The sequence below is a fragment of the Astyanax mexicanus genome, chromosome 25, assembly GCF_023375975.1.
Source record: "Astyanax mexicanus isolate ESR-SI-001 chromosome 25, AstMex3_surface, whole genome shotgun sequence".
Classification (NCBI taxonomy): domain Eukaryota; kingdom Metazoa; phylum Chordata; class Actinopteri; order Characiformes; family Acestrorhamphidae; genus Astyanax; species Astyanax mexicanus.
Window position 1 is genome coordinate 9,249,876 of NC_064432.1, and position 22,293 is coordinate 9,272,168.

At 44.3% G+C, this 22,293-nt stretch overlaps 2 protein-coding genes, 1 long non-coding RNA gene and 1 pseudogene across 3 annotated transcripts in view; 2 read left to right on the forward strand and 2 right to left on the reverse strand.

The window, feature by feature from the left end:
• LOC125787602 (CD209 antigen-like) overlaps positions 1-22,293 on the forward strand; it is a 42,945-nt gene that overhangs the window by 16,494 nt on the left and 4,158 nt on the right. The window lies entirely within an intron of this gene.
• Positions 5,904-5,973, reverse strand: LOC125787896 (U6 spliceosomal RNA; annotated as a pseudogene).
• On the reverse strand, positions 9,319-20,619 carry LOC125787671 (uncharacterized). Its single transcript, XM_049472242.1, has 2 exons — positions 20,020-20,619; positions 9,319-10,848 (listed from the first exon to the last, which is right to left on the reverse strand). Exons 1-2 carry the CDS (start codon positions 20,570-20,572, stop codon positions 10,556-10,558), a joined length of 846 nt encoding a protein of 281 aa, XP_049328199.1. The 5' UTR covers positions 20,573-20,619; the 3' UTR covers positions 9,319-10,555.
• LOC125787685 (uncharacterized) lies at positions 10,975-18,894 on the forward strand. Its single transcript, XR_007429477.1, has 2 exons — positions 10,975-11,058; positions 18,377-18,894. It is a non-coding gene; the product is annotated as an uncharacterized LOC125787685 (long non-coding RNA).

The window sequence follows — 22,293 nt, forward strand, 5'->3', positions numbered from 1 at the left end:
TTCCCCGCCTTTCGTTCCGGTTGGCTCGTGGAGATTCACAGCTCTCCCCGCCTCCAAATGAAACAATTCCTCCCCAAACGAAACAACTCCTCCCCACCCCGCTGTCTGAGACCGCGTCGGGGCGATCCCCGTTCACGGCCGAGCCAGGGGGGAGCCCCGAGGCCACCGGGTCAGTGTTCGTTCCCGGAGGTTCCCGCACGGCCCGCGGGCGCCCAACCGAGAAGATTGGGCCCCATTTTTTGCGCCTACGGTGGAACAATCTTCGGGCGAACCATGACGAAGTGTTTCACCTCCTGATTGGTCGCTGGAAGAAGTGTTTCACACGAAGTGTTTCACGGCGGACGGCGCTGATAGGTTGTTATGCGGACTAGAGCCCCGCGATTGGCCAGAGTGGGCGCGTCGTCTGCTGACGAAGTGTTTCACGGCGGACGGCGCTGATAGGTTTCTATATGCTGAGCCCCCGCGATTGGCCAGTGGGCGTGTTCTGCTGACGAAGTGTTTCAGACTGTTTTCCACATTTTGCCCGGGCTCTGAGGCGGCATTATTGAGACCTGAGCGTTTCAGAGCACTTCGAAGCGGACGGATCTTTTCAGTCTCAGCACTGTAACACTTAAGTCATCAGTTTCTTAAATAACTTTCGATTGCGGGATTTTATATTATATATATGTACATTTTGTCTCGTTGGAAAGACGTTATTATTGTATTAATGTACAGGTCACTGGCTGGCTAGATACATATATCTCCGTGTTTTATAGCGTCGTAAAAGCTGGGGTTTTGATTCGAAATATAAGCGTAATTTTCTCCAGTTAATAGAAGATTTTAGCTAGTTTAACCAACTAACTTACAGTGTTATGATTTTGTCGCGGAAAAATTCCCCCGTTTTGTCGTATTTGTCTTTCATATTTTACACGTTTATATAGCAGCTATTTAAAGGTAAAATTTAGTGTACAATTCTTCAGTTTTGTTGTGTGTTTCTTTAATAACTACCATATTTTCCACGTTTATTTACCTGAAGGAATATGTAAATGCTATTAAATCTCTTTTTGTAATTTTCTCTAATGAATACTGTAATTCTTTTTATTTGTAATTAATATTATAACAGTATGTTGAAGAATTTAGCAATAAAATACTACAGGGAGTGTTAAACATCAGGGCTGTGATTTGGTTATTATATGTGAGTTTGATAATTGTTATAATAGTATTATTATGATATGTTGCCAGACTATTTGAACTTAAACTTAAATAAATGTTTTTTCTGTCTGTTTAAAGAACTGTTATCACATGAGAGCAGGATTAGTCTTGTTTTTTGGCCTGGTTATTTTTGTAAATATAGATTATAGTTCTAATCTATTATAGTTCTAATCTAATGGGCCTGTGTTTTCATAACTCCCGGTACACGAGAGCCCGCCCCTCTTTTTCCCCGCCTTTCGTTCCGGTTGGCTCGTGGAGATTCACAGCTCTCCCCGCCTCCAAATGAAACAATTCCTCCCCAAACGAAACAACTCCTCCCCACCCCGCTGTCTGAGACCGCGTCGGGGCGATCCCCGTTCACGGCCGAGCCAGGGGGGAGCCCCGAGGCCACCGGGTCAGTGTTCGTTCCCGGAGGTTCCCGCACGGCCCGCGGGCGCCCAACCGAGAAGATTGGGCCCCATTTTTTGCGCCTACGGTGGAACAATCTTCGGGCGAACCATGACGAAGTGTTTCACCTCCTGATTGGTCGCTGGAAGAAGTGTTTCACACGAAGTGTTTCACGGCGGACGGCGCTGATAGGTTGTTATGCGGACTAGAGCCCCGCGATTGGCCAGAGTGGGCGCGTCGTCTGCTGACGAAGTGTTTCACGGCGGACGGCGCTGATAGGTTTCTATATGCTGAGCCCCCGCGATTGGCCAGTGGGCGTGTTCTGCTGACGAAGTGTTTCAGACTGTTTTCCACATTTTGCCCGGGCTCTGAGGCGGCATTATTGAGACCTGAGCGTTTCAGAGCACTTCGAAGCGGACGGATCTTTTCAGTCTCAGCACTGTAACACTTAAGTCATCAGTTTCTTAAATAACTTTCGATTGCGGGATTTTATATTATATATATGTACATTTTGTCTCGTTGGAAAGACATTATTATTGTATTAATGTACAGGTCACTGGCTGGCTAGATACATATATCTCCGTGTTTTATAGCGTCGTAAAAGCTGGGGTTTTGATTCGAAATATAAGCGTAATTTTCTCCAGTTAATAGAAGATTTTAGCTAGTTTAACCAACTAACTTACAGTGTTATGATTTTGTCGCGGAAAAATTCCCCCGTTTTGTCGTATTTGTCTTTCATATTTTACACGTTTATATAGCAGCTATTTAAAGGTAAAATTTAGTGTACAATTCTTCAGTTTTGTTGTGTGTTTCTTTAATAACTACCATATTTTCCACGTTTATTTACCTGAAGGAATATGTAAATGCTATTAAATCTCTTTTTGTAATTTTCTCTAATGAATACTGTAATTCTTTTTATTTGTAATTAATATTATAACAGTATGTTGAAGAATTTAGCAATAAAATACTACAGGGAGTGTTAAACATCAGGGCTGTGATTTGGTTATTATATGTGAGTTTGATAATTGTTATAATAGTATTATTATGATATGTTGCCAGACTATTTGAACTTAAACTTAAATAAATGTTTTTTCTGTCTGTTTAAAGAACTGTTATCACATGAGAGCAGGATTAGTCTTGTTTTTTGGCCTGGTTATTTTTGTAAATATAGATTATAGTTCTAATCTATTATAGTTCTAATCTAATGGGCCTGTGTTTTCATAACTCCCGGTACACGAGAGCCCGCCCCTCTTTTTCCCCGCCTTTCGTTCCGGTTGGCTCGTGGAGATTCACAGCTCTCCCCGCCTCCAAATGAAACAATTCCTCCCCAAACGAAACAACTCCTCCCCACCCCGCTGTCTGAGACCGCGTCGGGGCGATCCCCGTTCACGGCCGAGCCAGGGGGGAGCCCCGAGGCCACCGGGTCAGTGTTCGTTCCCGGAGGTTCCCGCATGGCCCGCGGGCGCCCAACCGAGAAGATTGGGCCCCATTTTTTGCGCCTACGGTGGAACAATCTTCGGGCGAACCATGACGAAGTGTTTCACCTCCTGATTGGTCGCTGGAAGAAGTGTTTCACACGAAGTGTTTCACGGCGGACGGCGCTGATTGGTTGTTATGCGGACTAGAGCCCCGCGATTGGCCAGAGTGGGCGCGTCGTCTGCTGACGAAGTGTTTCACGGCGGACGGCGCTGATAGGTTTCTATATGCTGAGCCCCCGCGATTGGCCAGTGGGCGTGTTCTGCTGACGAAGTGTTTCAGACTGTTTTCCACATTTTGCCCGGGCTCTGAGGCGGCATTATTGAGACCTGAGCGTTTCAGAGCACTTCGAAGCGGACGGATCTTTTCAGTCTCAGCACTGTAACACTTAAGTCATCAGTTTCTTAAATAACTTTCGATTGCGGGATTTTATATTATATATATGTACATTTTGTCTCGTTGGAAAGACGTTATTATTGTATTAATGTACAGGTCACTGGCTGGCTAGATACATATATCTCCGTGTTTTATAGCGTCGTAAAAGCTGGGGTTTTGATTCGAAATATAAGCGTAATTTTCTCCAGTTAATAGAAGATTTTAGCTAGTTTAACCAACTAACTTACAGTGTTATGATTTTGTCGCGGAAAAATTCCCCCGTTTTGTCGTATTTGTCTTTCATATTTTACACGTTTATATAGCAGCTATTTAAAGGTAAAATTTAGTGTACAATTCTTCAGTTTTGTTGTGTGTTTCTTTAATAACTACCATATTTTCCACGTTTATTTACCTGAAGGAATATGTAAATGCTATTAAATCTCTTTTTGTAATTTTCTCTAATGAATACTGTAATTCTTTTTATTTGTAATTAATATTATAACAGTATGTTGAAGAATTTAGCAATAAAATACTACAGGGAGTGTTAAACATCAGGGCTGTGATTTGGTTATTATATGTGAGTTTGATAATTGTTATAATAGTATTATTATGATATGTTGCCAGACTATTTGAACTTAAACTTAAATAAATGTTTTTTCTGTCTGTTTAAAGAACTGTTATCACATGAGAGCAGGATTAGTCTTGTTTTTTGGCCTGGTTATTTTTGTAAATATAGATTATAGTTCTAATCTATTATAGTTCTAATCTAATGGGCCTGTGTTTTCATAACTCCCGGTACACGAGAGCCCGCCCCTCTTTTTCCCCGCCTTTCGTTCCGGTTGGCTCGTGGAGATTCACAGCTCTCCCCGCCTCCAAATGAAACAATTCCTCCCCAAACGAAACAACTCCTCCCCACCCCGCTGTCTGAGACCGCGTCGGGGCGATCCCCGTTCACGGCCGAGCCAGGGGGGAGCCCCGAGGCCACCGGGTCAGTGTTCGTTCCCGGAGGTTCCCGCACGGCCCGCGGGCGCCCAACCGAGAAGATTGGGCCCCATTTTTTGCGCCTACGGTGGAACAATCTTCGGGCGAACCATGACGAAGTGTTTCACCTCCTGATTGGTCGCTGGAAGAAGTGTTTCACACGAAGTGTTTCACGGCGGACGGCGCTGATAGGTTGTTATGCGGACTAGAGCCCCGCGATTGGCCAGAGTGGGCGCGTCGTCTGCTGACGAAGTGTTTCACGGCGGACGGCGCTGATAGGTTTCTATATGCTGAGCCCCCGCGATTGGCCAGTGGGCGTGTTCTGCTGACGAAGTGTTTCAGACTGTTTTCCACATTTTGCCCGGGCTCTGAGGCGGCATTATTGAGACCTGAGCGTTTCAGAGCACTTCGAAGCGGACGGATCTTTTCAGTCTCAGCACTGTAACACTTAAGTCATCAGTTTCTTAAATAACTTTCGATTGCGGGATTTTATATTATATATATGTACATTTTGTCTCGTTGGAAAGACGTTATTATTGTATTAATGTACAGGTCACTGGCTGGCTAGATACATATATCTCCGTGTTTTATAGCGTCGTAAAAGCTGGGGTTTTGATTCGAAATATAAGCGTAATTTTCTCCAGTTAATAGAAGATTTTAGCTAGTTTAACCAACTAACTTACAGTGTTATGATTTTGTCGCGGAAAAATTCCCCCGTTTTGTCGTATTTGTCTTTCATATTTTACACGTTTATATAGCAGCTATTTAAAGGTAAAATTTAGTGTACAATTCTTCAGTTTTGTTGTGTGTTTCTTTAATAACTACCATATTTTCCACGTTTATTTACCTGAAGGAATATGTAAATGCTATTAAATCTCTTTTTGTAATTTTCTCTAATGAATACTGTAATTCTTTTTATTTGTAATTAATATTATAACAGTATGTTGAAGAATTTAGCAATAAAATACTACAGGGAGTGTTAAACATCAGGGCTGTGATTTGGTTATTATATGTGAGTTTGATAATTGTTATAATAGTATTATTATGATATGTTGCCAGACTATTTGAACTTAAACTTAAATAAATGTTTTTTCTGTCTGTTTAAAGAACTGTTATCACATGAGAGCAGGATTAGTCTTGTTTTTTGGCCTGGTTATTTTTGTAAATATAGATTATAGTTCTAATCTATTATAGTTCTAATCTAATGGGCCTGTGTTTTCATAACTCCCGGTACACGAGAGCCCGCCCCTCTTTTTCCCCGCCTTTCGTTCCGGTTGGCTCGTGGAGATTCACAGCTCTCCCCGCCTCCAAATGAAACAATTCCTCCCCAAACGAAACAACTCCTCCCCACCCCGCTGTCTGAGACCGCGTCGGGGCGATCCCCGTTCACGGCCGAGCCAGGGGGGAGCCCCGAGGCCACCGGGTCAGTGTTCGTTCCCGGAGGTTCCCGCACGGCCCGCGGGCGCCCAACCGAGAAGATTGGGCCCCATTTTTTTCGCAGGGGCCATGCTAATCTTCTCTGTATCGATCCAATTTTAGTATATGTGCTGCCGTAGCAAGCACCTCGAGCCTGTTTGTCCAGCCAGTCTCGCGGTCCATACTCCAACTCTTCTTCTTCTTCTTCTTTCAGGTTTATGGCAGATGGCAGACCAACTGAAGGTGCATTACCGCCACCTACTGAGCAGGAGTGTGAAGTGTGATTTCGGGAAGTGACATGGCCAATAATAAACAAAATGTAGGTGAAAGGAAATTCATAAATAAGTACATAAAACTAAAAGAAAGTAAACGAGAGAGGAGAAAAAAAAGAGAGAAAAAAAAAAAAACTAAATAAAGCAAAATATACCAATAGCTTTCAAATATTGAAAAAACAGTTTATGAACCGAACCCATCCCTGCCCCATAAGAAAGCAATCCTGTCAAAGAAAATTCTTTGTGACCCTTGTCTTTAAGAGAAGAAAACAAAATCTTCCTTTGTACAGCATATTTATTGCAACAAAAAAGAACATGGTCCACGGTTTCCCTCTGCGGACAGTGGCGACAAAGCCCTGTGGAGTGTTTCTGTATAATTTGCAAAGAGGCATTCAGCATACTGTGACCTATTCGGAGCCTTGTTAGTACAATTTCCTGCCTCCGACCGTACCCTCCACTCCCTCCAAAACCAACTCTCGGTTGTATTGCAAACAAATGCCTCCCCTTCGGTTCATGTTCCCAATTAGTCTGCCATAATGTTCTAACATGTTGCTTTACAACCACTCTTGCCTCAGCTTTGCTAAGAGGGATATCGAGATCACTTCTATTTTGCTTCAGGCATTGTTTAGCAGCTTTGTCAGCAGTCTCATTACCGTCCACCCCTACATGTGCTGGAACCCATAAAAACTGAACTAAAATAGTCTGCATGTGTAAACGAAATAATGCCTGAGATATTTCTAAAATTAGGTCTTGTCTACATTTAGATTTGCCAGACTGGATGCTTTGTAAAGCAGACAAAGAATCTGAACAAATCACCATCCTCATTGGGCAAACATCCTCAGCCCACTGCAATGCTAAAAGAATGGCGACAAGCTCGGAGGAAAATACAGATAGGTTATCAGACAGTCGCCTACCAACAACCACATGAAATTCTGGCACAAAAAACGCTGCTGATGTGGAACCCACAGTAGGATCCTTTGACCCATCAGTATACACCTGCAGAGTACCATAATAATTAAGTGCCAGATGTTGTTCTACCATTAACAGCTGTACTTCCTGCATCACTCCATTTTTTATTAAGGAGGGAAAAATCAACCCTAGGCAATGGGAACATCCAAGGTGGTACCACTGATATAGGAACAGTACTGCTGAAAGCACGAGCCTGCAATCCCATTTCGCCTGCTTCTGAGTTGCTCAGACACCCAAAACTCCTTGAGGGACCATGAAGAGGAGCACTGCAATCATGTAGAACAGACACAGCTGGATGGCTCTCTATGTGCCCCTTCAGGTTGGACCAATATACAGTAGACAATGCAAGTCTTCTTAAATGCAAAGGCATTTCTCCTGTTTCAACCTGTAGAGAAGCCACTGGGGAGGATCTAACTGCACCACAACACAATCTCAGAGCTTGTGCTTGAATTACATCAAGTAATTTATAAAAGTAATGAGTCTAACCATTTCACGATCTAATTAGAGCATCATAAATGCACAGGAGAGAGGAACGGTCAGCCCCCCAGTCACTTCCCGCCAAGCATTTAAGGACATTTAATCCTTTTTTGCATTTGTCTATGATCTTCATAATGTGATGCTTCCAGGTCAATTTCGAGTCCATCCACAAACCAAGAAACTTGATTACCTTCGCCTGTTCCAGAGTCTGACCATACAATTTAAGCCCAAGTTCATTTGTTTTTGATCTCTTAGAAAAATAGATGACCTGGGATTTAGCCACAGATAACTTGAATCCCCATTCATTTGCCCAGTGTTCAACCCCAACAATTGCCTCCTGCATCTTTCGCTTAACAAAGGATAGATTCCTCCCTCTCTTCCACAGAGCCCCATCATCTGCATACAAAGATTTTGCTATGTCAGGACTAACCCCAGAAAAGATATCATTGATCATAATGTTAAATAAAGTAGGGCTACAGACACTGCCTTGCGGAGTCCCATTTTCAATAGAATACACTTTAGAACATGAAGTACCCACTGTAGCGAATGCAGTAATATAAGCATTTATTTTGTGTGAATTTATTTATTTATTTTATTTTATTATTTGATGTACATTTTATATTTGTACATTTCTTGATTAGTATGTGTATATTTCAGAAAATTGTTTAACTAATAACATTGTCTGACCACGTCAGCAGTTCATCAGTTGGTCACATGGTGCACTTGGGTAAAAAATTAAGTTTCGTTTTTAGTCAGTCGGTGAGTGCAAGGAGTCGAAAAGGACAAAGGGCTGTGAAATAGGACAAAATGGACTTCTAGCAATGCCTAACCTTCTGGTTGGAGGTGCACACGGTATAGTCATTTAAGTTAAATATTCTTGTGTTGTATGTGTGTCAATTACGTTTGAGAGCATTAAAATTTTGTGTAGTAATTTTCATAATTCATAGACTGTAACATGGCGGTGTTACTGATGTGTATTTGCCACTGTGTATTCTATTTCAGTGTTCACGGTGGTCTTGGGCGTTGTAAGGCAGAACATACCTGTAATAAAACGTTTGAACCATCAGTCGGAGTGCGGCACTTTTATCAACCAGTTAAGAAAAAGTTGGGAGCAGCTATACCCACCCTGACCTGTATGGACCTATTCATTAAAAAATCCATTACCCAGTTGTACATCCTCCCTCCGATTCCGAGCATAGACAGCTTAATTAGCAGACCTTCTCGCCATAGCATATCATAAGCCTTTTCAATATCAAAAAATACAGCAACAACCACTTCTTTATAAAGCTGTGCCCTCCTGATATCCGCTTCTAAACCTAGGATTGAGTCCATTGTCATTCTGCCCCTACGAAAACCACTCTGATAAGGAGAAAAGCTATTCTGACGCTCAAGAAAGTAGGACAACCTTTCTGTTATCATGCGTTCCATAAGCTTACTTAAATGTGAAGTTAAAGAAATAGGCCTATAACCAGCTGTATCAGACAAGTCCTTTCCTGGCTTTCCTACTGGTACCACTATGGCCAATTTCCAAGCTGACGGAAGTTGCCCTGCTGTCCAAACTTCATTATAAAAGTCCAAAATTATACTAAGAGATTTGTCTGTGAGATGTTTAAACATATCATAACAGATATTATCTTTACCAGGGGATGTTCGGCCAGATCTCTCTATGGCTTGTTTGAGTTCTAGTAAAGTAAGATCACTATCTAAAACACTATCAAACACCAATTTCTTATTTAATACCTCAGGGTTTTGTACAAGGACTCTACCCCTGCAGGCCACCAGCTCACTACTTAAATTTGCAGATCCATGAACCTGTACAAAAGCTTGAGCCAGAACTTCTGCCTTGTCCACCTCAGTCACAGCTTCCCAGTCTCCCTTCTGTAAAACAGGAATCGTCCCAGTTTTTCTAATGCCCCTCATTTTCCTAATCATAGTCCAAATTTCAGTCACAGGAATGTCAGTCCCAATACTACTACAAAAGGACCTCCAGTACTCCTTCTTTGAAGATTTTACAGTTTTCCTGACCACAGCTTGAGCTTGTTTATAAATAATTAGATCAGATGCCAACAAGGTTCTTCGCACCACACGGAGGGCAGTATTACGCCTTCTGACTGCTAAAGAGCATTCTGGAGTCCACCAGGGAACTGCTGCCTTCTTACCACCAAACTTCTTTACAGGTATGGATTCCTCAGCAGCTCTATACAGAATTCCACACAGCTCCTCATTACATTTATTTACATCTCCAGACATAGACCAGTCCAACAATCTAAGTTCACACAGTTCAGAGAATTTGTTCCAATCAGCCTTATCAAAATTCCACCTATGCAAGTATCCTCTTGGTTCTGTAACAACCTCTGTACCCAACTCACAAAAAATAGGATAATGGTCACTACCCAGAGAAGTAAAATGCACCACATCCCAAGTACTCATGCCAGCCAAATCAGAAGAAGCTAGTGTTAAATCAATAGCAGACTTGGTATGACTATTCATACTAAACCTAGTAGCCCTACCATCATTTAAGCATACCAGGCCCTCTTCCATTAAAAACTCCTCAACAGCCAGACCATTTCCATCAGTAACAGAACTACCCCATAGTGAGCTGTGCGCATTAAAATCTCCACACCACAATGCCTTACCCTGTCCTGGTCCTGCCATTTTCGACAGAACGTCTACAGAAAGTTTATCACACGGGTTATACATATTGACAATCTTGAATTTCCCACTCGTGCCCCATACCTCCACCACCAATGACTCAAACTCACTGCTTAAGTGCTTAACTTTAAACCCAATTCCTTCCCTAATAAAAGTAGCTACACCTCCACCATTACCCTTATCCCTATCCCTTCGAATGACTACATAACCTGACAAAGTAAAACTTAAATGGGGTTTAAGCCAGGTCTCTTGCACACACACAATATCAGGTACACATTTTCTACTAATCACAAATTTCTTAAAATCTTGTCCATTAGCAATCAAACTCCTTGCATTCCACTGTAATATTAAAATTCCCATTACGGGCCATCACTAGACTGCGAAGGTTGAACCCTCCCAGCAAGACTCGAGCTAATCACTTCCCAAGTCAAACTTTTAATATCCAGAAACTTTTCTGCAGATCTAACAATGATTTTAATTCTTTCGGTCCTACTATTAGTCTGGGCAGTACAGTTGACCACATCGGCCATAAACATAACAAACTTTATCTTATCAACTACCAGAGTATCTCGAGTGATAGGACAGTGCGTTTGGTGGCTCAGGGCGGTTCTAGGAACATCAGTAACTGTGCGCGCTGATCTTACAGCACTGCCTTTGTGACCCTTATGATTCAATGAAGGTAGACTACGCCACCTGGGGAGTTTCACCCCAGGAAATAAATATAAATAATACCCAAAGCACACAGGTGCATTCAGAGATACTCAGGAGACGTGAGATGAGGTTCAGCATAAAATCTTTACTTATTCAAGTTTGAAATAGTAGATACATGAAATACATAAGAACACTTTATTAAGCAATTAAAGTTTTTTTTAAAAAAACAACTTTAAAAGTATACACTGAGCCTTGGGACAAAATGCGCTTAAAAAAAAGGATATTAGAGATACTGGCTGTTTAGAGTCTTAACATAGCATTATCATCTTTCTGTAGCTAACTGGTGCTGGACAATTCTTGTGCCCGGGCCCTCCCTCCCAAGGAGAAATACAACCTCTGCAAGCACACACAGAGTACTCACACACACCCACACACGTCGCAACACCTCAAACCAAGGGTGAGTCCAACACAGCAAACCAAGTGCAAAAGGAAAGATTTCCCAAGGAGGAGGTAACCAGTCGGCCCAAGGGGGACACCACGTGCACCAAGTTGTTCTACAAGAAAGAGAAACAGATTAGTAACAATAAATGTTATACTTATTAATTTTCCATTTAGTTTACGGCCAGTATCACTAACAAATAAACAGCCAGCTTCCTATAGGAGGGCCCAAAGAGGTCTGCCACCATTGACACAAGGTGGGGTCAAGTTAACAAAAATACAAATAACAAAATCAATTTCCAACAGAAACAAAAAAAAAGGAAAAAAAGAAAAGAAAACAAAACAGTCTTTTTAATACAAATAATAAACACCCAGAAATAAAAAGAACAAAATAAATGAATAAATCTTAAATTAATTCAACCCCAACAAAACAGCATAGGCAAAACAGCAGAAGACTAGGGACTGCTCGGCTTGGTGCCACCTCAGCCTTCTCCGATGGCGACACTTCAGCTGAACACCTGTAGGCTTGAATTATCACTTGCTTGGGCTAGAATACATCCAGGGTTCCTGCTCCAATCTACAAATGAAATCCCAAATATATTTAAACAAAGCCTAAAATTCCCTCCAACCGGAAAATACTAAAAAAAACTCCTACCGTTGTTCCGGTCAAAACACACCTGTTTTCCGGCACGCCAGAGCATACACCTAAATAAGAGGCATTTACCATAAATATCAGCCATATGGTTAAAACCCCACCTAGATAAGCGTTGCTGCACCCCAAATGCCTACCTTGCATCCAATACAGCTCCACATCCACACCAAGCTGCAGTTTTATGCGACGATGCCCAGAGTTAGCTGATGCTAACGGCTAACCGCTAACCGCGTTCACACCCGTTTTCCGGCACGCCAGAGCATACACCTAAAGAGGCATTTACCATAAATATCAGCCATAATATGGTTAAAACCCCACCTAGATAAGCATTGCTGCACCCCAAATGCCTACCTTACATCCAATACAGCTCCGAATCCACACCAAGCTGCAGTTTTATGCGACGATGCTCAGAGCCGGCTGATGCTAACGGCTAACCGCTAACCGCATTCACACCCGTTTTCCGGCAGGCCACCCCTGTATATCAAGGCGTTTGTGTTATTTTAGAGTGGATCAAAATCAACAAAAACCCCACTGCACAAAAGACACGTACCTTAGGAAACCACCCAGCAGCAAGTCCTGCAGTAACACGACCCAGCAACAAAGGAAACCACGAGCTCAACACAGCAGCATGCTATCCATGCTTTTATACTGAGCTAACTAGCATTTCTAGCACAACACAGAGGGGAGGGGGAGCCGCTGCTCCTCCACTACGGTGGCCATCCAAGCCCAAAATGGTTAACCCAGAGCCCAGTAACAGCTCTGCCTGTCACATATACCACCACATTTTGTGTCGGCGTCCCGTCGACAGAATACTGTTTACTAGTCCCAAGGTCTAAAATACGCTATAGCCATACTGCTTGAACCGGATACCAATGGTGCAGGGTCATCAGCTACTCTCACCATGGGTGTTGGCAGACGATGAGGGTTTCTATGCCGGCCTGCAGTCACTCTAGTTGTACGCCGAAGACTAACTAAATCCCTATCCCCAGTATCAACATCCGGAACAGAACTTGGTTCAGTGCTTATGGGGGCATGAGTGTCCTCAGGACTGATCACCTCCGGAGCAGCCACAGGTAAGGACCCCTGAGGTGGGGCTTCAGGAACCCCCAAGACCAACCATCGCCCCAACTCGTCCTCCCTCTGTTCTACCCCCTGTTCTAAACTTGGACATTCTGCTGGAGGGGTCGCTACTGACAACTTTTGTGGGACTAGCTTCATCATTACCCTGTGTACCTGCCGAACTTGCTCTAAATCTCGCACTGGAGCCACAGAGTACACTACACCCCCCGGTTCAGGTACCTTTAACACCTTGTGGACAACAGCGCTCCAGGCATCCTGGATTTTCTTGCGTCCACGCACTGAATGATCACGAAGGTAAACCAGCTGGCCTATCTGCAACGGATCAGCTAAAGAACCCTGATCATGCCGCTCCTTTCGCCGTTGTGCTGCCACCTGTAACCTCTCCCTTGCCCCTTTAAAAGCAACCTGGAGACGCCGCTGATGTTCCTGGACCCAGTCACAAACGGTTCTGCCCTCAGTCTCCTGAACCCTACCCAACAAAAAATCTACTGGGAGTTGAGGTTCCTGCCCAAACAGCAGAAAGTGTGGCGATTCCCCTGTCGACTGATGGATGGAAGAATTATAATTAAAGACCAACTGGGGCAGGTAGTCTGGCCAATGGTTCTTCTGTTCCTGAGACAATGTACGCAGCAGGTTATGCATGGTTCGATTAAATCTCTCGCACTGGCCGTTACCTTGAGGGTGGTATGGGGTGGTCCGTGTTTTCTGGATGCCATACAAGTCACAAAGCTGGCGAACCAGGGAACTCTCGAAGCTTGCACCACAGTCTGAATGTAACCGTGCCGGGACACCATATCGATAAAACCAATGCTGAACTAGTGCCTTGGCCACTGTAGAAGCCCTTTGATCTCGAGTAGGGATTACCTGAGTGAATTTAGAGAACACGTCAGTTATTACCAGAACTTGTTCCGTGCCATCTCTAGCAGGCTCTAGAAAAGAAAAGTCTATAGCCACTACCTCATTAGGTCTTGAGGCCAAAAGATGCCCCATAGGGGCACGCAAGCGTGGCTGAGGGGGTTTAGCCAGGGTACACCTCACACATTGCTGACACCACTGCTCAATATCGTTAGTCATCCCAGGCCAATAACACCGTTCCCTTATCAATGCTATGGTACGCTCTATACCCTGATGGCCGTGATGGTCATGCAGTTGCCGCAAAACTTCCTCCTGCAAACACTCTGGAAGCAATAACTGCAATACTTCCTCCCCCCCATCTGGCTTCAGAATTCTACGGTATAGTAGCCCCTTATGCACCACAATTCTATCCCATTGGCGCAAGAACCCTTGGGTCCGAATGGGTAGGTCTACCCTCACACTTCGCCCCGGGAGTCTGCCTGCCTGCCAGAAAGAAATAAAACCTTGAATGCCTGGGTCAGCTTCCTGTAGAGCCCTCAATTCGTCATGATTATGGGAAGGAAAAGCAGAGATGGAACACTGAGCTACCGGTGGTACAGGGGCGCCTTCCCTGGCTTGCTGCTGCAAAATAAGAGGCAAAGTCACACCCCCCATAGCAGAATTGTGCAAATCTTCGGGAACGCACATTCTCTGTCGTGATAGGGAATCAGCATTTTTATTTGTGCGGCCCGACCGATAGCGGACGGTGTAATGGAATGCCGACAACTGGGAAACCCAGCGCTGCTCAGTAGCACCCAATTTAGCGGTACTTAAATGGCTCAAGGGGTTGTTGTCTGTCCAGACAATACACTCCTGGCCCCACAGATACTCCCGGAATTTTTCTGTCATAGCCCACTTCAAACCCAGAAACTCCAGCTTCATGGAGCTATACAACTTCTCATTAGGGTTGAGACTACGGCTTGCGTAAGCAACAGGACGCACCCGACCATCCTGCTCCTGGGAAAGTACAGCTCCCAAGCCTTGGTGACTAGCATCAACCTCTAAAATAAATGGGAGAGCAAAGTTAGCAAAAGCAAGTGTAGGTGCATCCACAAGCCTATGCTTAAGTGCCTGAAAACTGGTTTCACACTGTTCTGACCATAATTCTAATAATGGGGGCCCACGGCCTTTGCGAGCCTTTGTCCCACCTGCCTCAGCTACCAACTGATGCAACGGAGCAGCCAACTTCGCAAACCCTTCGATAAAACGACGATAGTAACTAGCAAAGCCAAGGAATGACCGTAGCTCAGAAACTATGGTTGGACGAGGCCAATTAGAGACAGCAGATACCTTCTCTGGGTCTGTGGATACCCCCTTGTCAGATACAAGATGACCCAAATAACGAACCTGGCGACGAAAGAAACAGCACTTCTCCAACTTAGCCTTTAGCCCAGCTTGTCCTAGTCGATTCAGCACCAACTCCAAGCGGCTCAAGTGCTGATCTAAGTCAGAAGAAAACACAATGATGTCATCAAGGTACAACAATAATGATTGGCAATTTTGATCCCCAAACATCCTCTCCATGAGCCTTTGAAAGGTACTAGGGGCGTTACATAACCCAAAAGGCATACGAGTAAAATGGAATAGACCGAAGGGAGTACAAAAAGCAGTCTTTGGGCGGTCACTCTCTGTAACTGGAATCTGATTGTACCCGCTAGCCAGGTCCATTGTTGAAAACCACTGGGCCCCTGACAGTGCATCCAAGGTCTCCTCTATCCTAGGGAGTGGGAATGCATCCTTTCTAGTCTTGGCATTAAGCTGACGGTAATCGACGCACATACGAAGGGTGCCATCTTTCTTTTTCACCAGAACAATGGGTGAGGCATATGGGCTACAGCTTTCCTGAATTACCTGGTTCTCCAGGAGTTGATGAATATGAGCTTTAACCGCATCATAGTCTGAGGGGGGAATACGCCTGTACCTCTGTCTTACCGGTACATCATCTAACAAAGGGATGTCATGAGAAATTAAGTTTGTACACCCAATATCTCCCTCAAATGATGAGAATACAGCAGAATGTTTATAAAGCAGGGACCGAACCTTCTCTTGGTCTACTTGGGACAGAACAGACAGATCTAATGCCCCAATCTGCTCCAAAACTGAACTGGGCTGGGCTACCTGGGTCTGAACCCGGGCATACACCGAAGGCTGACTCACCTCTTCTGTAACTCCATCAGGCAGACTCACAACCTGCACACTGGTCAATACTCCTAAGGGACAATGTGGAGGTAAAGCAACACTAACACAACCCACATTTACCACTGGCACATATACAGTCCCTCGAACCACCTTGACTAGCGAAACAGCAACCAACAGTCCGTCAGGCAAAACACCCACTGTGTCAGAAGGTTCAATTAGCACCCCATTAGCATGCTCACTGAGCTGGCTAGAACACGTAGCCGCAATCATTTTAAATGTACCAGCAGGTATCCGAATAGGTCTCCCACCCCTAACTTTAGCAACCCCTGTTAAGCTAGAAGGCTCGTCTAAACCCTGGTGACAGTACTGCAGGGCTTGCTGCCAGGGTGGTGACGCATGTACCACTGGAGGAAGATCAAACAACGCAGGGCCATGTTGGCCAAACAGCTCCCGATAACACTCTCTAATTACATTCATCCCCAGCACGCCTGGAACTACAGTGGAGGTACTTTGCCCCGGAAGGTCCTTAACTACCAACCAGCCACGATTCGGAATCGACTTGCCAAGTAGCTCTACCGTTAGTTCAACATAGCCCACATAAGGTATAGCCAACCCATTAGCAGCACAGAGCTGCAGCCACCGGCAAGATTGCAAGTCACCCTGAATGTGTTGACGGAAGAAACTTTCCGCTATAGTCGAAACCATAGACCCAGTATCAAGCAGGCAATTAACCACCACTCCCCCCAACCGAATAGCTACCTTTGGGCACTGGCCAACTAACAATGAAACAGTTGACGGATTCACAAAACTCTTATGGGTAGAGCCAATACTGTCCCCGTCCAATGCGTGGCTCTGCACAATGGTGGGAGCTAGTTTTCCGACGGCTGAGTGTTAGCACCCATTCGACTATGAGGGGCAGCTGCTACTGGACGTACAGGGACCCTTTCATTTTCACAATCCCTCGCATAGTGTCCGGGTTTTTGGCACCGTCTACAAATTATGTTAGACCGACTTGGACCAAAAGTCTGAGGTGAAGCATGAAATTTAGCAATGCTCTGTGTTAGCTGATTAATCTGCTCTTGTTGTTTAAGTAACATCGCCCTGAGTTCTGTCATCTCTAGAGATGTAGAATTACCCACAGAAGATTGAGCTGCATATGGCTCCCTAGACATGTGCATAGCACACACAGAGGGGACAGAATAACTCCTACCTCGACCGGGATCATCTGGCCTACTCTCACGCTCCCATTGAATCGCTGCTGCACGCACCTGTAACATGGACAACTCTGGTGTCTGGCGGATCAACTGCTTCAGTTCCCTGCGGAGAGCAGGATCTTGAACATTCTCTACAAATTGATCACGAACCAAGACATCAGCATTAGGCACTACATGTGAGGCACACTGCTTTATTTTATCCATAAGTGCTAACAGAGCATGTGAGTACTCCTGTAATGACTCTCCTTCAAGTTGTTTACGACAAAAAAAGTTCTCCTGCAAAGCAACATATGACTTTGAACAACCATATAACTCTTGAAGAATAGACAAAATTTTCTGTGGATCCTCCCTTTGCATTCTAGGTCTATACCGTATTTCGTCCTTAGCTTCCCCATCCAAATGATCCATCATAAAATAAGCCTGGTCAAGGGGTGCCAAGTGGCGTGCCCGGATGCTAGCTTCTACTTCTTCTCTCCACTCCTCTATACTTATCCCAGACCTACCTCTGAACACTGGGCATTTACGCTCACGGGGGATGTACAAGAGCCTGTCCACTGGGGCCCGATAACTCACAGCCTCTGGATGTCCATCAATACCACTAGGGCCTGGTTGGGGCTGAGATACACGCTCTTGTAAAAGACGCTCATTATCTGCCTGGAGCTGTCTCACCAGGTCTCTCATTTCCTGGAGCTCGTTGGCCATGATAAAAGGGAAATAAGAAAAAGAGAAAACAAAAGGGGTAAATTAAACTGTTCCCTGTGAGCACCCAACTAAAATTTGGGGACCAACACGCCAACTGCTGTTTTGCCTTTAATACTAAAACACACAATTATATCACTATTACCAAAATCTGAACCTCAAAACACGTCTCAAATTCTCACGATCCTGCCGACTACGCCACAAATGTGACCCTTATGATTCAATGAAGGTAGACTACGCCACCTGGGGAGTTTCACCCCAGGAAATAAATATAAATAATACCCAAAGCACACAGGTGCATTCAGAGATACTCAGGAGACGTGAGATGAGGTTCAGCATAAAATCTTTACTTATTCAAGTTTGAAATAGTAGATACATGAAATACATAAGAACACTTTATTAAGCAATTAAAGTTTTTTTTAAAAAAACAACTTTAAAAGTATACACTGAGCCTTGGGACAAAATGCGCTTAAAAAAAAGGATATTAGAGATACTGGCTGTTTAGAGTCTTAACATAGCATTATCATCTTTCTGTAGCTAACTGGTGCTGGACAATTCTTGTGCCCGGGCCCTCCCTCCCAAGGAGAAATACAACCTCTGCAAGCACACACAGAGTACTCACACACACCCACACACGTCGCAACACCTCAAACCAAGGGTGAGTCCAACACAGCAAACCAAGTGCAAAAGGAAAGATTTCCCAAGGAGGAGGTAACCAGTCGGCCCAAGGGGGACACCACGTGCACCAAGTTGTTCTACAAGAAAGAGAAACAGATTAGTAACAATAAATGTTATACTTATTAATTTTCCATTTAGTTTACGGCCAGTATCACTAACAAATAAACAGCCAGCTTCCTATAGGAGGGCCCAAAGAGGTCTGCCACCATTGACACAAGGTGGGGTCAAGTTAACAAAAATACAAATAACAAAATCAATTTCCAACAGAAACAAAAAAAAAGGAAAAAAAGAAAAGAAAACAAAACAGTCTTTTTAATACAAATAATAAACACCCAGAAATAAAAAGAACAAAATAAATGAATAAATCTTAAATTAATTCAACCCCAACAAAACAGCATAGGCAAAACAGCAGAAGACTAGGGACTGCTCGGCTTGGTGCCACCTCAGCCTTCTCCGATGGCGACACTTCAGCTGAACACCTGTAGGCTTGAATTATCACTTGCTTGGGCTAGAATACATCCAGGGTTCCTGCTCCAATCTACAAATGAAATCCCAAATATATTTAAACAAAGCCTAAAATTCCCTCCAACCGGAAAATACTAAAAAAAACTCCTACCGTTGTTCCGGTCAAAACACACCTGTTTTCCGGCACGCCAGAGCATACACCTAAATAAGAGGCATTTACCATAAATATCAGCCATATGGTTAAAACCCCACCTAGATAAGCGTTGCTGCACCCCAAATGCCTACCTTGCATCCAATACAGCTCCACATCCACACCAAGCTGCAGTTTTATGCGACGATGCCCAGAGTTAGCTGATGCTAACGGCTAACCGCGTTCACACCCGTTTTCCGGCACGCCAGAGCATACACCTAAAGAGGCATTTACCATAAATATCAGCCATAATATGGTTAAAACCCCACCTAGATAAGCATTGCTGCACCCCAAATGCCTACCTTACATCCAATACAGCTCCGAATCCACACCAAGCTGCAGTTTTATGCGACGATGCTCAGAGCCGGCTGATGCTAACGGCTAACCGCTAACCGCATTCACACCCGTTTTCCGGCAGGCCACCCCTGTATATCAAGGCGTTTGTGTTATTTTAGAGTGGATCAAAATCAACAAAAACCCCACTGCACAAAAGACACGTACCTTAGGAAACCACCCAGCAGCAAGTCCTGCAGTAACACGACCCAGCAACAAAGGAAACCACGAGCTCAACACAGCAGCATGCTATCCATGCTTTTATACTGAGCTAACTAGCATTTCTAGCACAACACAGAGGGGAGGGGGAGCCGCTGCTCCTCCACTACGGTGGCCATCCAAGCCCAAAATGGTTAACCCAGAGCCCAGTAACAGCTCTGCCTGTCACACCTTCAGGAGGAGCAACCGTATTAACCTCCTTTAGAGCTGCAGCATAGGTTAGCCCCTGCGTAACTCGAACTTCCTGGACTTTAGCAGCTCTTTTCCGCACTTCACATCCGCCATATGCAGCCTTATGATCTCCCCCACAATTGCAACATTTGGGTTTAACCCCCTCTGCACAGTGTCCGTACTCATGATCTCCCCCATATACACCACACCGCTTCTTTCCTCTACACGCTGCAGCTACATGTCCATACCTCTGGCAGTTAAAACATCTAATAGGTGGAGGGATGTAAGCCCGTACTGGAAAGCTAATATATCCCAGGTAAACCCTATCCGGTAAAATGTCACCATCAAACAGAATCATTACAGAAAGGCTATCACCTTTAACTCCATTCCTGAAGCCTTTAAGCCTGACGGCCTCAATCACAGTACCTCCAGACAGATTACGTTTGAGCTGATCCATAGATACATCCAATGACACCCCTGTGACAACCCCTTGCAGCCTCTGCTTATCCTTAAACAATCTCGGTATCACTTTCTTACCCCCTAGAAACTTCATTTTAAGTGCTTTATCCCGTTGACGCTCATCCTTACATGTTATCAGAAGCTTACCTCCTCTCAACACCTTAGCTCCGGCCACATCCCCTAGAGCTGATTTAATTTCAGATGTCAACCTGACCGGATTCAGCACGCCAGCAGATTCAGATTCAAACTGGATCAAAATGAGGTATTCCTCCTTACGACGCTTCACAGTCTCTCCACGCACTCCACTGCCACTAGAATCTCTATCCTCAGACAAACGTCTGCTCTTCTTAGACCGCACAACCTGCCATTCTCCTCCCTCACCGGCCCTATTCCTGCTCCTACAACCAAACGAGTCTGGCTCACTGCCAGATCCGTCATCACTTCCGTCCATCCTCACTTCAGTCACAGCTCAGTCCTAACCCACCCCGTACTCCAACTCTCTCTCGGCGTTCTCACCCCGCCGCACGCCGAGTCCACCGCTGCCGCTCCTGAGTCAGTTCCGACTCGCGCGTGTCCCCTGCACGAACCCCACTTCCTGCTTCCTGCCCTGTTGCTGCTCTCCTCCACACGATAAGAGTCCACCTTTTAAAATAAAAGTCCCGACATGCCCGCGCTCTCCCGCTGCTCTGATTGGCGAAAGAAAAAGAATGGCAAGAAACAGACAGCTGTCAGAAACAGTCAGCTGTTCAGGTAATTAGACAGCCTTAAAGAACTAATCAGTGACGAACCACCTCAAAACACAGCACACATCACAGCAAATAGACAAAAAATCCAAAATACACTCCACAATAATCACAGCAAATAAACAGAAGTCCAAAATAAATCTCACAATAATGCCACACAAAATCATATTATAATATAAATAAAATAAATCAAATAACCACTTTTTGACCTGTCCAACACATACACAGTTTTTACTTTTAGTGAAAAATCTCAATTACAAATTTTGTGTAGTACAAGAATATGCTTAATCCCTTTTTGGGAAATCAACCCATTGTGTTTAAATTTGTTTGGACATCCCTCCAAATGAATGCATTGACTTACTTTAAACTGCTGACACAGACGTGCAAATGCAAACACTCTAAATGGACAGATACTATACTTAAGTATTTGTTCCAAATTTTAACCCAATTTCTACTCAATTTGTAAGTCCAAATACACAATCACTAGGCAGTCAACACACTCAGAAGAAAGCACCAGATCCCCAGATCTGATACATCAGCCAACAGACACCCGAGCTGAAAACACAGACAATTGTTCTCTCTTGGACTCCGGTTGCTGAGGGTGATGCAGTTACTGAATGTAAATGCACTCCTTAACACTCTGCTTTAGGTCAGACCCTTTAAACCTGTATAACTTCCTATGACAAGTAAAATTATCCAATTATACACAAGCTAATTAACATGAAGTCACACACTCAGCACAGCAGCAGCACAAACCATTCTCCTACCGTGTCTCTGCAGCTGAACTGGTGCAGGTCCTCACTAAACCCCAAACCCAGCCTTTATCTCAGGGTGGAGCTTCTGTAAGCCTTCATTAGAGCCTCAATATCCAAACTGTGCAAACTGTGACTGTGCTTATGTGCTGGATGTGTGATTATAATAATAAACAGGTTTTCAGAGACGCAGAGCAGAGAACCCTCTTTCAGATGAAGCGTCTCAGACTGAACGATCGAGACAAAGACAAACAGCGCTGGTTAGAGGATGGAGCTGAGACGCATCTGAGACTGTGTCTTTCTCACTGTTACACAGAGAA